General features: G+C 32.9%; 1 protein-coding gene across 1 annotated transcript; it reads right to left on the bottom strand.

Annotated features, from left to right (window-relative positions):
- Positions 1-10,232: 10,232 nt before the first annotated feature.
- LOC140039338 (E3 ubiquitin-protein ligase RNF31-like) lies at positions 10,233-14,021 on the bottom strand. Its single transcript, XM_072084943.1, has 6 exons — positions 13,832-14,021; positions 13,486-13,598; positions 12,925-13,038; positions 12,618-12,763; positions 12,296-12,464; positions 10,233-10,433 (listed from the first exon to the last, which is right to left on the bottom strand). Exons 1-6 carry the CDS (start codon positions 14,019-14,021, stop codon positions 10,233-10,235), a joined length of 933 nt encoding a protein of 310 aa, XP_071941044.1.
- Positions 14,022-14,506: the final 485 nt, after the last annotated feature.

Here is a 14,506-nt window from a genome sequence, read left to right as displayed (position 1 = left end):
GTTTCCCGCAACATCAATTCATCCATGCATCACACATATCATGCTGCTGCGCATGCGTCTAATAAACTTTTTCCTTATGGAGCGCCCTCAAACATTTCAATTTGGCAACTTTTATAACCAACAATTACACAGTAAAATAATAAAAGAGCTTGCTTTTATAGACTAGACATTATGGAAGACAATAGGTGTGAGGCCACATTTATTACGTCAAAACGTATAGAGGTTAGATTTTCAACAAGATTGAAATGAATTCAACACGTTAAATTAATTGAGCGCCCTTAAACATTTTCCATTTGGCAACTTTTATAACCAACAATTTACACAGTAGTATAAAAGGAGCATGCTTTTATAGACTAGACATTATGGAAGACAATAGGAGGATAGTATGTGTATTAAATGATACCTGTAAGTATAATATGAAATAGAATTTGTGTTATTGTAATTGTGAATCTTTCGTATCTATATAAAACTATTGAATACAGAGAGTGTTCCCCCATTTTAAATTAGAGTAAACAAATAAAAAAAGTCAGGTGATTGATCATACGTACATTCCAATAATTATCGATCTATATTTTCCCTCGTCGTCGTCGTCAAAGCAAACTCTGATCAGAGCGTGGCTTCTCTAACAGCATTCTGAGACCGTCTCCTGTTCTCTGTCATCTACCTGCTTGCTCCATAGAGCCAAACACATCTGTTATAGTCTTTTCCCATTTGCATCTTGGTCTTCCTCTTCTTCTCTTCCCTGGAATATAAGCCTCCAACACTCTCTTCTCCATTCCATCTTGCCGCTTAATGTGACCAAAATAGCACAATTTCTGTTTTTTAACATACTGCAGCAACCAATCATTTGATACTCTAAGCTCCTTTCTTATGCTATCATTTGTGCGGTGTTAAGTCCATGGGACTCTCAAGATCCTTCGGTAGCATTTGTTTTCAAAGGCTGTGATGAATTTTTCATCCCTCTTGCGCAGTACCCAGGTCTTGCAGGCATATGTGGCCACTAGAAAGACACATGGTTTGAGAATGCGCAACTTGGTCACTTTGTCTTGTCCACGCCACATCTTTTTCATCCCAGTGAGAGCTTGCAATCCCATGGCCAATCTGCTTCTGATTTCTTTGGTGTTATCTCCATCTCCTTGTATCCTGGCGCCAAGGTACATGGAATTATCAACCTCCTCCAATGCGGATCCTCTTATTTCTATGCTCTGCTTGTTTTCATTTGCCACTTGCTAAGAAGCAGTCATGACTTTGGTCTTTTTCGCATTCATTTTTAGACCATGAGATACGCCTTCTTCATTCACTGAGTCAACAAATCTGCTGAGGCCAGGTCTTGACTTTGACATCAATGCAGCATCGTCTGCATATCTTAGGTCACCCAAAGTTTTCCCTCCAACGTGTAGCAGATCGTAACTTTCAGACCGTTCTTCTGTCATAGCTTCTCGCATTATGTCTTCTGTATAAATGTTGAACAGAGCTGGAGAAAGAATGCAGCCCTGTCGGACGCCCTTCTCAATGTTAAACCAATCAGTTGTTCCACACTCAAGACTGACTGCTGATTGCTGACCTTGGTAAAGTTTTCTAATTAACTCTATCACATGTGCTGGAAACCCCATCTTCATCATAATGGACCAGAGTTGGTTATATCTGGCATTGTCAAAAGCTTTTAAGTAATCTACAAAACAGATGAACAAATCTTGCTGCATTTCCAGACATTTGCGAATCAGCATTTGAAGGTTGAAGATGTGATCACAAGTGCCACGATGTTTCATATATCAGTCAGCTGTTTCAGTGAAGGTGTTTCCTTGTTTGTTCTTGATGACAGATAATTGGGGAGTGAACTTTCTAGTCAATTGCTTAATCTCTGCATACATTGCCTTGCTGTTACCTGCTCTATGGTGTGATTCTATTGTGTCACACTTCTCCAGTAAATGTTGCTTCTTGTCCCTCCTACTGGCCCTTTGGATTTCAGCTGTTGCCTCCCTGTATTCTGCACAGGCTATACTAATACCGCCTTTCTTCATCTTCCTTCTCTCTTCTATGAGTTTTAAGGTTTCTTCTGTCATCCACTTTGACTGTTTCCGCCTTCTTTTTGGAATATGTTTCTTTGCCACAGATAAGGTTGTATCTTTTGTTTCTTCCCACAACTCAGTCAGTTCATCTGCTACTGCTATTAATGCCTCATAACGGTTTGCAATATCTACTCTGTATGCATCTGGGATGCATGTCATGTCAAATCTTACAACTAGTTTGTCCCTTCTTCTAACTTTAACTTTGCATATTTTCCCTATGTTTTATAATTTTGGGGATTTTATTCAATCCATCTTTTATTGGTCTAATTTAAACAAATTAGAAATCCAAAATCTTTGTTAATACACTGCAGTTTAAAGTACATCAACAATGCTGAAAACATTAAAAAAAAAAGTACAGAACAATACTTTGTATATACAATAAAAACAAATTTGAAAGTATACATCAAATGTCTATTTCAAAATTATGATCCAAGTGTTCTCTCCATCAGAAGCAGATTATCTTGAAACATGGTTATTACAAGTAGCAATTGATTGAGGAACGAAAGACTTGTTATACCGTAGTTACGACTACGAGGCTGACGGATACGAATATTAGATGAGAGGAAAGTTAATTTCTTTTAAAAGGTAACATACAGTGTGGGAGTAACCTACCTATATCCATTGTTCTCCCTTATTCATACATTATACAATGTAACGACAGTCAAGAATACACATACAATGGAATGCTTTGTTGCATTGACTTTATATATTTACATATCTTTGTTTTTGTTCTATGAGCTGTTAGATTAAGATTTTTTTTTCTCTTTTTTGCTATGGATATAATATTATGTCACCATGATATTCCGAAATAAAAAGATAAATGAAAAAAAATGAAATACATAATTGACTCCCTTTAAACTCATATAAACTGTATAGGTCATATCAAAGAAAACCTAACTGCTTAATTAGATACTGTAAACATTAATACATTTCATTTATTCAAAATATAAACAATTTTATGTGACAAAGAAAATGTAATATGCCCATAATATGGACACGATGATGCCACGTCACTACCATATTTGGCCACATCATACTTTCTTTTGTCGTCAAACTAGTTTGAGAGTGTAGGCTTTTACATTTTTAATAATGTTTTTATTTATCACGTCTCTATCGCACGTTACCCTATTTTCACCCTAACCTTAAATTAGTTCAATGATACAGGATCACGGAGACATGGTATGATGCTGGAAAACAATGCTATATTCGTACGTACAGCAGACACTGCCGAAGATTGAGTGAAATCACTATTTTCACGTTCGGTTAATTGCGATTGTCCAAAGAAGAAACATTTATAGGAAAAATAAAACAAAATTGATATGGTTTGATAAGACAAAATTCAGAAATACATTAAGAGTTATACTTGAAGTACATAAAGAGGGAATTGAAGTACATAAGAGAGAATTGAAATACAGTAGGTCTGCATTAAAATAATTGAAAATGGAAAAAGAACGATAACAGTTGGCAATGAAAAACTACTGAAATAAGCACATTTACAATAATGGCCAGTAGGCCTACATTGTAAAGCATAACATTCTTTACAATGTAATGTACATACTACAATTTGTTTATGATCTTGTTACGATAAATGTTAATAATGACAGAAACCTTTTTGTACAATGAAAGCAATAACAAAATTATATTCTGAATCTGGCGATATAATAATACAACATTTGAAATATTGTTAAACTGTTTTTTTTTCACTGATACACTTTATTTATGGTACTAATGTACTGTATGTCTGCCTCCTTCTCTTGTAATCTGCTATTTGGTTGTTTTCTTCCTTAGTTTTCTATTTGGTGGTTATTTTTTAGTTCAGAATAATTACGGGGTTTTAATCTGTCTTTCATAGCTCCCTTTCTTTCCTCTTCTTGCTTTCACATCTTCCTCTAAAGATTCTTCTAATTCTATGTCCCATCCATTGTTTTTGTCCGCTATTGTTTTCATTATTTGCCTCTCTTAATCTCAATCAAGATGTCCTCATTCATTCTCTGTGTTGAGTATATTGTTTACATATTCCTCCCGCTCGGAGGCGTTCATCCTGTATATTTCTTATGTGTAAATGCTTTATTAACAACGACTTATCTATGATGTTCGCCTAAAGAGTACACGCTCGGTGAATGTTTAAAACAATTTAATAACTCATTTACACATACAAACATACTTTGGATACAAATAAAATGTTACTGGCACCAGTAGGATTGTAGAAGAATAGCAACAAAATGCATTCACTATAAGTACGGTACCATTCTGTGACAGAACAGTTAAAATAAAAAAACATAAAATATGTGACTTTAATTGGATGGGTTTCCCACAAGCTAAGAAAAAATAAATAAAAGTAGAGTGGAAAATGCGTTGGTACCGGAGGACGTGTCTAAAAACAAATTTATTATTTACCACAACCAGAGCATCTAAGAAGTGAAATTTAATAACGAATTTCATTTTAAAGAATTTAAACATTATTCAATATTAAACATCATAAATATAATGGAAGGAGCTAGGAATAATACTGTAGATTAAAATTATCCTGAGACACATAATATAGAGCGAAACATTGTTGAATAGATTCTATTTTGTTGATTGTACATTGTTGATGCGTTATTACCAAACGGGAGATGTCTATAAAACAAATTAAGTAAATAACACACAGGCATAATAATAAACGCATTTAACAAAATGAAAGAGAACGTCCTAGAATAAAGAGAAACTGCTACTGTCTTCAGCTAATTGATTAACATATGCACTGGAAATGTTAGAAGTCAATTATAGAACAGTAATGAATTAATCAATCAACGTATTTCTTTTAAGTAGCCCAGAAGTCAATTATGACCATGGTCTATAGCGATCGAACGTTTTGAGGATTAATTTGTTAAGTCCGTCTCTAAATGCCCTATTCATCAGACAGTATATTACTGGGTTACATGACGAGGTCGATAACGCCAACCACATTGAAATAGTTTTAAACCCATCTGGTAAACGCACCTTCCATAACCGGCAATTCACTACAACTTGGTACGGCAACCACAATACCATAAAAGTACCAATGACAATTGCAAACACAACTGCTGATTTGGGCCTAATCATATTTGTCGAATTCGATGCGACTGTTGTAACATTCTGAATACGATTTAGTTGCTGGAAAGTTAACTTACCAATGTGGTAATATGATTTGACTGTTAATGAAACAGGAATGAACATACACAAAGCAGATATAGACATTGCAAGAATAATGTTGTCTTCCAATTTGAGTGCACAAATAAATGAATAAGGATCATAACTGTTCTTCCCCAAACGTATGACAAATATAAAAGGTTGAATCCACGTCCAACATAACAAAATGATAACATTCCGTTTGCTCTTTTTTGATTCATAAAGTAAAGGGTTGATTATAGAATGGTATCTTTCAACTGATATTGCACATAAGGCAGCAATGCTTGTTAAGTAACACTGTCCAATCAAAGAAGAAGATAACTCACAGATCCAGTCTTGTAAAAATGGCCATCTATCTCACATATAGAAGCAGTAAGAACAATAGGCATAACGAATAGTCCGACTGAAAGATCTGCGATTGCTAGATTTGCGACAAAGACATACGTTTTTGTGTGAAGTGATTCGACTGTGTAGATTACAGCAAGAGTTAAAGAATTACCAATAATTGCAAAAAGCATAATGATGACAAAAATTACTGTTCTGAATATTATTGTCACTGTGGTTGATGATTCTATTTCGGTAGAATTCATTGCCAACAATATCAAACGAAAACAACTTCACTTTACTTTACTTTCTATACGTGTATACCAGAAACATGATATAGAATATGTTTAATCTGACTTCAGCATTGCTTTCGCTGATTGAATGAATGTGCACGAAATTCAACTTATGGGGGCGTGATATTGTAAGAAGATTATCATAAAACGTGAGACGGATTCAATATCGTGTACGTTATAAATAATTACTTTTGAAACAAGGTAAATATTACCAGGTTAGATATAGAGGATTCATGATAAAATAGTTTTTGTTGGTAATAAAAAAACAAAATTATAAAAGATTAAACAAGTGATGAATATCAGTCAATAGTATTTGTAATAACATAAGTGTCTTTGACACTAAATTATATAAGGATAAACTCGTTACTTAACGTTACTCGAACCGATATAAAATATAATTCAAGGACTGTTGAAAATTGTGAAGAAGAGAAAAGAAAATGATAGATGAAAGATTACAAACCGTAATACTTTATTCTGAACTAAAAGAAGAACAATAGAGAACTTAGAAAGAAGATCTACCAAATGGCAGATTACAAGGTAGACATGAATGTGGTTGCTATACATACTTTAGTATCATGTACATTACCTTTAATGACTTATACGGTGAAACAGTTTAGCAATATTTAAGTATAAGTATTCTCTCATCGTAACACGCCAATATCATAAACAAACTGTACTATGCTGTACATTGCAAATAATATTCTATATAACGCATGGCCTTTATTGTAAATATACTTATTTTAGTAGATTTTCATTGCCATCTTTTATCATTCCTCAATCTGTATTTCAATTATTTTAATGTATTTCAATTCTCTTGTATGTACTTCAATTCCCTCTTTATGTATTTCAAGTATCTCTTAATGTATTTCTGAATTCTGGCTTATTAAAAAACATATCAAGTCGTTGTTTTGTATTGTTCCTATAAACGTTTCTTTTTTGGACAATCGCAATTAACAGAACTTGAGAATAGTTATTTCACTCAATCTCCGGCACCGTGCCTTCTGTACCGTATCAGTTATTTTAAAGGTTAGGATGAAAACAGGGCAACGTGCGATAAAGACTTGATAAATAAAACATGTGACGCTTATCTCACTCAAGATTTGGAAAATATTTAGATATAGTAAAAAGGATCTAGACCTGATTTAAATGTTTGGTGTACTGCAATTTCAATCAGCTTTTACATATTTTTATGTACTTTTGTTTGTATATTTCATCAGGGAAAAGGGTAAATTCACTCTTCCCTGACTTCATGTAAGCCAAAGTTCTCTGCTATTGTCTGCTGGTTTGTACGGTATGTTATTTATACCATACATAAATACAATTATTAGACTTTAACATGATAGAAAGTTTGAGAAAGGAAGTCGGACATCATAAGGATGGACGTAGGCAATAATATAAGTAGTAGTAATTCCCACAAGTTTATAAAACAAAGTAGCTTTTCTACATACATGAATTATTAATAAACACATTTTTAGCAGTATAATTATGTCACGAACTCCTCTTACGTATGTTTCCGAGCGGTTGAAAACACTTTAGGAACTCCCTTGTGACATAAAAGTATAAATACAAAATCCACAAAGTTGTAAAAAAACTAAAAAACAGCTTTAATTTCAATCAACTTCAACTTTCCAGTAAGCACTTTAAACAACAGCTTCACAATAACCTTTACAATATAATATCCAACCTCTAATATCCAACCACCTCTAATATCCAACCTTCTTCAAAATAAATGCCTCAATCAAAAATCCTTCTCCCTCTTACAATTGTCATACTTCCCCTTATATACATTATGGTCATAACCTTCTAGATCATTCCTTATACTTCTTATTCTATTGGATTACAGTTTCTATTAATAGCACTTCTGGAATTTTTCTGATTGTTCTTATTAATTATACATGGTTTCTTAAATCTAAACAATAACATCTTATTCTAGAATGTTCATGTAGCCACTATGATACTGTGTTAGGAATGGTAATTTATTACAGATAAACGCATGAGAAAGAACCTACTAGAATAAAGAGAAACTATTACTGTACAAACTATGTGGCAACAAAATGTGATGTTCTCATATATTTCATTTCATTTCATTTATTCGTCTCAAAACAATAAAATGCACAAACAGAATACATAACAGCAGAAAATGAGATGACAGGGCCCTCCAAAAGTGAACTAAATCACTATCGGTGGGGACCCTTAATGAACACGATGATGTCATAATCACTACCATATTTGGGTATATCACTACCATATGGGCACATTACACTTTTTGGCCAAACTATTTAGAGCTTTATTGAATTAACATAATATGCAAAGCAAATTGTAACAGCCAATTATAGAACTGTAATGAAGTAGGCAATCAATTACAGTTAATTTAACCATGGTCGATCGAAGATTTTGACGAATAATTGGTGAAGTCCGTGTCTAAATGTCCTATTCATCAGAGAGTAAATTACTGGGTTACATGACGAGGTCGATAACGCTAACCACATTGAAATAGTTTTAAACCCATCTGGTAAACGCACCTTCCATAACTGACAATTCACTACAACTTGGTACGGCAACCACAATATCATAAAAGTGCCAATGACAAGTCCAAACACAAAGGCTGATTTGATCTTGGGCCTTATCATATTTGTTGAATTTGACGCCAGTGTTGTAACATTATGAATACGATTTAGTTGCTGAAAAGTTAACTTACCAATGTGGTAATATGATTTGACTGTTATTGAAACCGGAATGAACATGCATAAAGCAGATATAGTCATCGAAAACATAATGTTCTCTTCCCACTTGATCAGACAATTAAATGAATAAGGGTCATATCTGTTCTTCCCCAATCCTATGATGACAAATATAAAAGGTTGAATCCACGTCCAACATAACAAAATGATAACATTCCGTTTGCTCATTTTTAAATCGTAATGTAAAGGGTTGATTATAGAATGGTATCTTTCAATTGATATTGCACATAGAGTGGCAATGCTTGTTAAGTAGCACTGTCCAGTAATAGAAGAAGAAAACTCGCAGATCCAGTCTTGTAGAAATGGCCATCCATCACATATAGAAGCAGTAAGAACAATAGGAATTACGAATAGTCCGACTGAAAGATCTGCGATTGCTAGCTTTGCGACAAAGACATACGTTTTTGTGTGAAGTGATTCGACTGTGTAGATTACAGCAAGAGTTATAGAATTACCAATAATTGCAAACAGCATAATGATGACAAAAATGACTGTTCTGAATATTATTGTCACTGTGGTTGATGATTCTATTTCGGTAGAATTCATTGTCAACAAAAGCCAACAAAAGTTTTACTTAGGGTTTCTTATCAGCGAAAAACAACTTCCAGTTCTGTGTGTATACGGGAATTATAATTAAATATGGAATGTTATAATCCGATTTCCATCCATCATTCTTTCCGTTGATTGGATGGATGGCACAATAAAAATCAACTCATGGGGGCGTGATATCGTAAGACAATGATCATAAAACGTGATACAGAACAACCATATCGTGTACAATATAAATAATTAAATTTTGAAACAAGGTAAATATCATCAGGTTAGATAGAGGGTTCATGATAAAATGATATTTTTGTGGTACTAAAAATAGAAGAACGAAAATGTATAAGTTTAAACAATTGATTATTATCAGTAATTTATCTTTGACACTAATTTATGGGCATATATGAAGTTAAAATCGTTACTTAACTTGATTCTAATCTTTAACTAATATAATATATTTTAATTCAATTTTCAGCATGCAACATAGACGGAGATGCAACAATTTAGGCCACAGTTAAGCATGAAACAGTAAAGCAAATTAAACAGAGAACTCTGTACAGAAATTGGTTACAATAGTTTATTCAAAGCTTCAATAAATCAGGTGACCTAAAAGGGGGAAATCTAATGGTATAGAAACTAAAATCAGGTTACTATGATGAGTTATTAGAATACCAAAATGCTCTCGTTTCAAATAAAAGAACGTGTAAACAGAAAGAGGAGAGTGAGTATAGTCATCATCACATATCCTTGGAAGTTAGTGTTTACCGACCGACCGACCAACCAACCGACCAACCGACATAGTAAGCAGTAGAGTCGCCTTTGCACGCGACTAACAACCGAAGAGAGTGCAGAAGCTATCATTATAGTGACAATGTTTTAAGTCATGGAATAGGGAAACGGAAAAGATCGCTGCCCAGACAAGACTTGATCTGGAACGGTGGGGTGATTTTAATATTCAATATTTGATATGTGTGTATTAATCACAGTATTCCGGTATCTATCATAAGTACTGTGTAATACAACATATTACTCAAACCAAGTACTATGACTTATTTTACGGGTGCAGAGTGAGAGATGGCTTATACACGGCCAGACAACAACAGTAGGGACTTCTAGATGTTCACGTCGACAGCTACCCTATTACGGCATGTTTCTGATCTCAGCATGGCTAGGCTACTGGCACGTGGACTCACATTTGAGTCACGTCCACGTGGGTCATAGTTGACTGTTAGTCGTCGACAGATGTGAACATTTAGATTAAGTGGACATTTACGTTGACGTGCCAGTGAACGTATGACGTAATGACCTTGTATCTAGTACAATTGCGGTAATTTTGATACTCCATGGTGTAGATGCGCGCAGTAACAGACAAACGTACAAACTCTCTCACTTATAATATAGATACACACGTCTCAACTCAACAGAGCGACATGATAGTCTATTTAAACATTTAGCCACTGTCAAACATAATTATAACAATGTTGGACAATAACGACATAGTAGTGATGGAGACATTCCAATATTATAAGTAGTTTTATATGCAAACTATGAACCATAAGGAATAATAACAATTGCAATAAATGTATTTCGTCTGTACAGTTACGTGTTAAGCAACATTAATAAAAATATGACAGTTATAATTTGCTTTATTTTAATCAGAAATGTAAAAATTTATATTTAGCTTTCCCACCTCAATTTCAATAACTAAGTAGCTTCGCTTCAGTGAGCTAAGTCAATTGGTCAGATGTTTGCATAGTTAAAAGCACATTTGAGAATTTTAATTGTGAGTTCTTATTCAATTGGGATAAAATTATATAAATAAAAAACCCGTTTTGTAAAAATCCATGGGTTCTCTTAAATCTTATTACTATGTTTTCATTATGTACACACCTATAATTATATCATACTGTATAATGCCATTGTTGAATAAATAAATGTTTTTTGAACTTTGAACTTTAACCGATTCAATTTTTGATTTCTTTACCAATATCTAATCATAGTCTTTTTATTTACAAATATTGTAAAATTAAGTATATGTGAAAAAAGAAAACCCATAGATGTAAAATATCAAGCAGAATACAGTATATGAATGAATGAATTTTGCATAATTTTGTTATTTATTAATTTTGTGCAATGATATTGCACAAAAAAAACGAAAAAAAAACACCAATTATTCAATAACACAAAGATTCCTTTCTGCCTCTTGTAATTTAAAAACGACTAGGTAATATTGTAACTTATGAGTTGTATTATAGTTTTTATTGTGTTATGTTTTGATTTTCCTAATTTCAACTATTTATTGATATTTTAGCCTATATAATATTACACATTCATAATTAAAACAAGTTAGATTGGAAAAAAATACAATAATTATTTTACATTAAAAAGATTGTCACTAATTAATAGAAGCTGAAGTCAATTATTTATTTTTTAATATCTAGTTTTGAAAGTTGAAATATTAAATATTGTCGTTTATTATATGTATATATATATTTTTTTAAAGGAAAACAAAATCGGTTGTAAATTACAGTAAAACCTCGGTTCAAACCGGGTTCTTCCTTTTTAGTACTCTTGGGTACTTTTGAAGACCAAAAGGGGGAAGGGGAGATTCTTTTTGAGATGGGCTCTTTTCCTGGGCTTCTTTTCGAGGTTTTCGGTATTCCTGTATCACTGCTTTTTAATTGATAGGAAACTTTGTCTGCACCATCTGGAAAGAAGAATAATAACATTAAAATATTTAAGTAATACATTCGATATACATTCTTAAATTATAGCAGGTACCAATATAAATTGCGTAACATGAACCAGACACTTCTTGCGTTTGACTGACGCAAAGTAGTTGTAGGAATGACTTTGGACTTAAAGATGTACTGTATTGTCCTCCAAAAACATGAAAATTGAAGATTAATAAAATCACAATTTTGTAGTTTTAGCTTAGTTAACAGTTCCGTAGAAAAAAAGAACCCTGGAAATGAGAAACTAAATGGTTAAATTCAATCAAAATACCCACCCATTGGCTGGCAGACAATTTGACTATTTGTTTGCTTTGAATGATTAGTTTTCGATCAACTTTTTATTCAATGTGAATAACTGTAATGTGACATTAAAATGACGTAATTAAAACCTATATCTTATCTTAAAAATAATAAAATAGTGATTTGTACATTATACTCACTTGCACAAGACGTTGTCTGTAAACGTCTTCATGTTCAATTTGATGTTTCTCGGGTACTTTCATGTCATGACGTTCGATACATATTCTCAACTTTTCAACAGTTAAAATTTCAGCTGGATCAATATGATTTTTATTAATCAAACTGACAAGATACTCCTTGTAATGCACTCTGAAAAACCCCAAACAAACCAATTACAATCTCTTTGATACTAATGGTAGTATGCTTGATTAAAATAGTACATTATCGATATTTGTTTTGTAGAAAATTGAACATGCTGTACTGTTCTTGAATGAAAATTAAATATAGAACATTTAAACATACTCGCACAATCCCGCATGTTGAGCTTTCACATCCTTTCCACACATTTGATCTACTAGACCTGTACCGGTTTCCTTTTGCTCTTGAACAGTACATATATCATTTTGGTTGCCATTCCTTGGTTCTATGTCAAATTCTACTTCCCCATTCTGTAGATAACATTGAATATCAAATAAAATATAGAATTGATTACTTTACAGTATAACGGATATACACAGTACATTTTTCACTACGAACACTAATAGGCCTATAGTGAATTGAAACAAATTTCAAACTCAAAACTCGAATGTGTACCAATCTATGATCATACCTGCAGTAACTGCTGTAGTTCATGAACATTTTGATCTCTTAGATAAAACAAGCAATGTCTAGGATGATGTGTATGCATTCCTGTCTTGGCACAAGATTTGTATTTCCTACAACTCTGACATAAACCCTCATAAAATGTTAATTTTCAAATAAAAACAATGTATTTTTGATCAATTTGTAAAAAAAATAAATTAGTATGTACTAAAAAGAAAATGCTGTACATTGTTTGATATGCTGGGATGCCTTGTGTGGTAGTGAGTAAAATGATACACACAAGCTATAATATATCGAGCAATCAAACTGAACAAAAAAAGACAAAAGTAAATCAATGAGGCTGGATTACCTAAAATAAAAATCGATAGACTCCACAGGGAAATCCTTATATAAAATTAAGAAAAACATTAAAATTACAAACAGTAATTTAGCTACTGTCAAACTGTATAACATATGACATATTTAAAACGGTTAAAATTGCATAACAAAACTAAAATGGTAATTATTAATAATTAACCTAAATAATGTTTGGAATCAAAATAAGCACACATTTATATACTGTACTTACCGAAGAAAATTCCTGGTTGCAGCCACTACAGAATCCGTATTTACAATTTGTACACGTAAAGTGCAAACAGCCCCCTCTAGCAAGATCATATCTTGCGTTACATTTAGGACAATCTAAAGGTTGAATTATTAACAGTAATAATTATAAACACAATAATTCATACACAAAAACATATACCATTTATGATTATGATAACAATAGTTATTATAAGTCAGATTTTTGCCGACTTTTACTCTTAATATATCAATATAAATGCTGATATCATTGTTCAGAAAGTTTACTTTTATGTATCAGAAAGTTAAAATATGTGGTTATTTGTTATGCAAACACAACAAAAGAGTTCTACCTATTCCATGTATCGCTAGATATCTGTCAACTTGGACATCAGGGTTATTGTCTTGTTTCCATTTCTTAAATTGTTCACATGTCAGTCCGTCATGTTGTACCTCCCACTTTAGATTGATGGAAAGAAAAGAAATATTAGCTAATACGGCAACGTCCTTGCCTTCCATCTTAATTCTGCATTTACAACACATTGCGATTAGGCATAGCACAAAGCATTATAATTACATTTGAGATTAAGAGAAAACCTTCGCCTGATATCGAAAATTACAAATGATTAAGACCCGTTTTGTGTTGGCCAAGCAAGGATAGTATGTTGTGTTTATAATTGTTATATGAAAATTTTTGTTTTCAGTTGGTGGCCACAAAGAGTCTGAAGTTGACCATCATCCCACAGCCTAAAAGTGGTCCAGAATTAGGATCCTGGTCCGGAATATTTCCTCTAAAATATAATGGAGTCTTTGGCTAATAACGTTCAGGGGTTTGAATTTGGTAAAGATATCCCTATGGTCTGAAATTACTAAAAACAAAATCGTGGTGCAGAATTTGGATTCTGGTCCGGAACATTGCCTCGAATGTAATAGCGTTATTTGTATTTGTTTGAGTTTGGTAAGGATCCGCTTAAATTAGCAGAATATTTAAAATGTGTTCATCCTAATCCGGATTTCCTCCAAGATGG

Source organism: Antedon mediterranea, chromosome 2 (genome assembly GCF_964355755.1).
Source record: "Antedon mediterranea chromosome 2, ecAntMedi1.1, whole genome shotgun sequence".
NCBI classification, from domain to species: Eukaryota; Metazoa; Echinodermata; class Crinoidea; order Comatulida; family Antedonidae; genus Antedon; species Antedon mediterranea.
The sequence above is the reverse complement of the archived record's forward strand: the minus strand, read 5'-3'. Positions and strand labels throughout refer to the sequence as shown.

What these genes read in the sequence shown, in the direction of transcription:
- LOC140039338 (XM_072084943.1), bottom strand. Translation starts at nt 14,021, where the DNA reads ATGTGTTGTAAATGCAGAATTAAGATGGAAGGCAAGGACGTTGCCGTA. An exon ending in TCTAGCGATACATGGAATAG is followed by an intron (nt 13,599 to 13,831) that starts GTAGAACTCTTT and finishes TTCAACCTTTAG; the next exon opens with ATTGTCCTAAATGTAACGCA. An exon ending in CAACATGCGGGATTGTGCGA is followed by an intron (nt 12,465 to 12,617) that starts GTATGTTTAAAT and finishes GGGGTTTTTCAG; the next exon opens with AGTGCATTACAAGGAGTATC.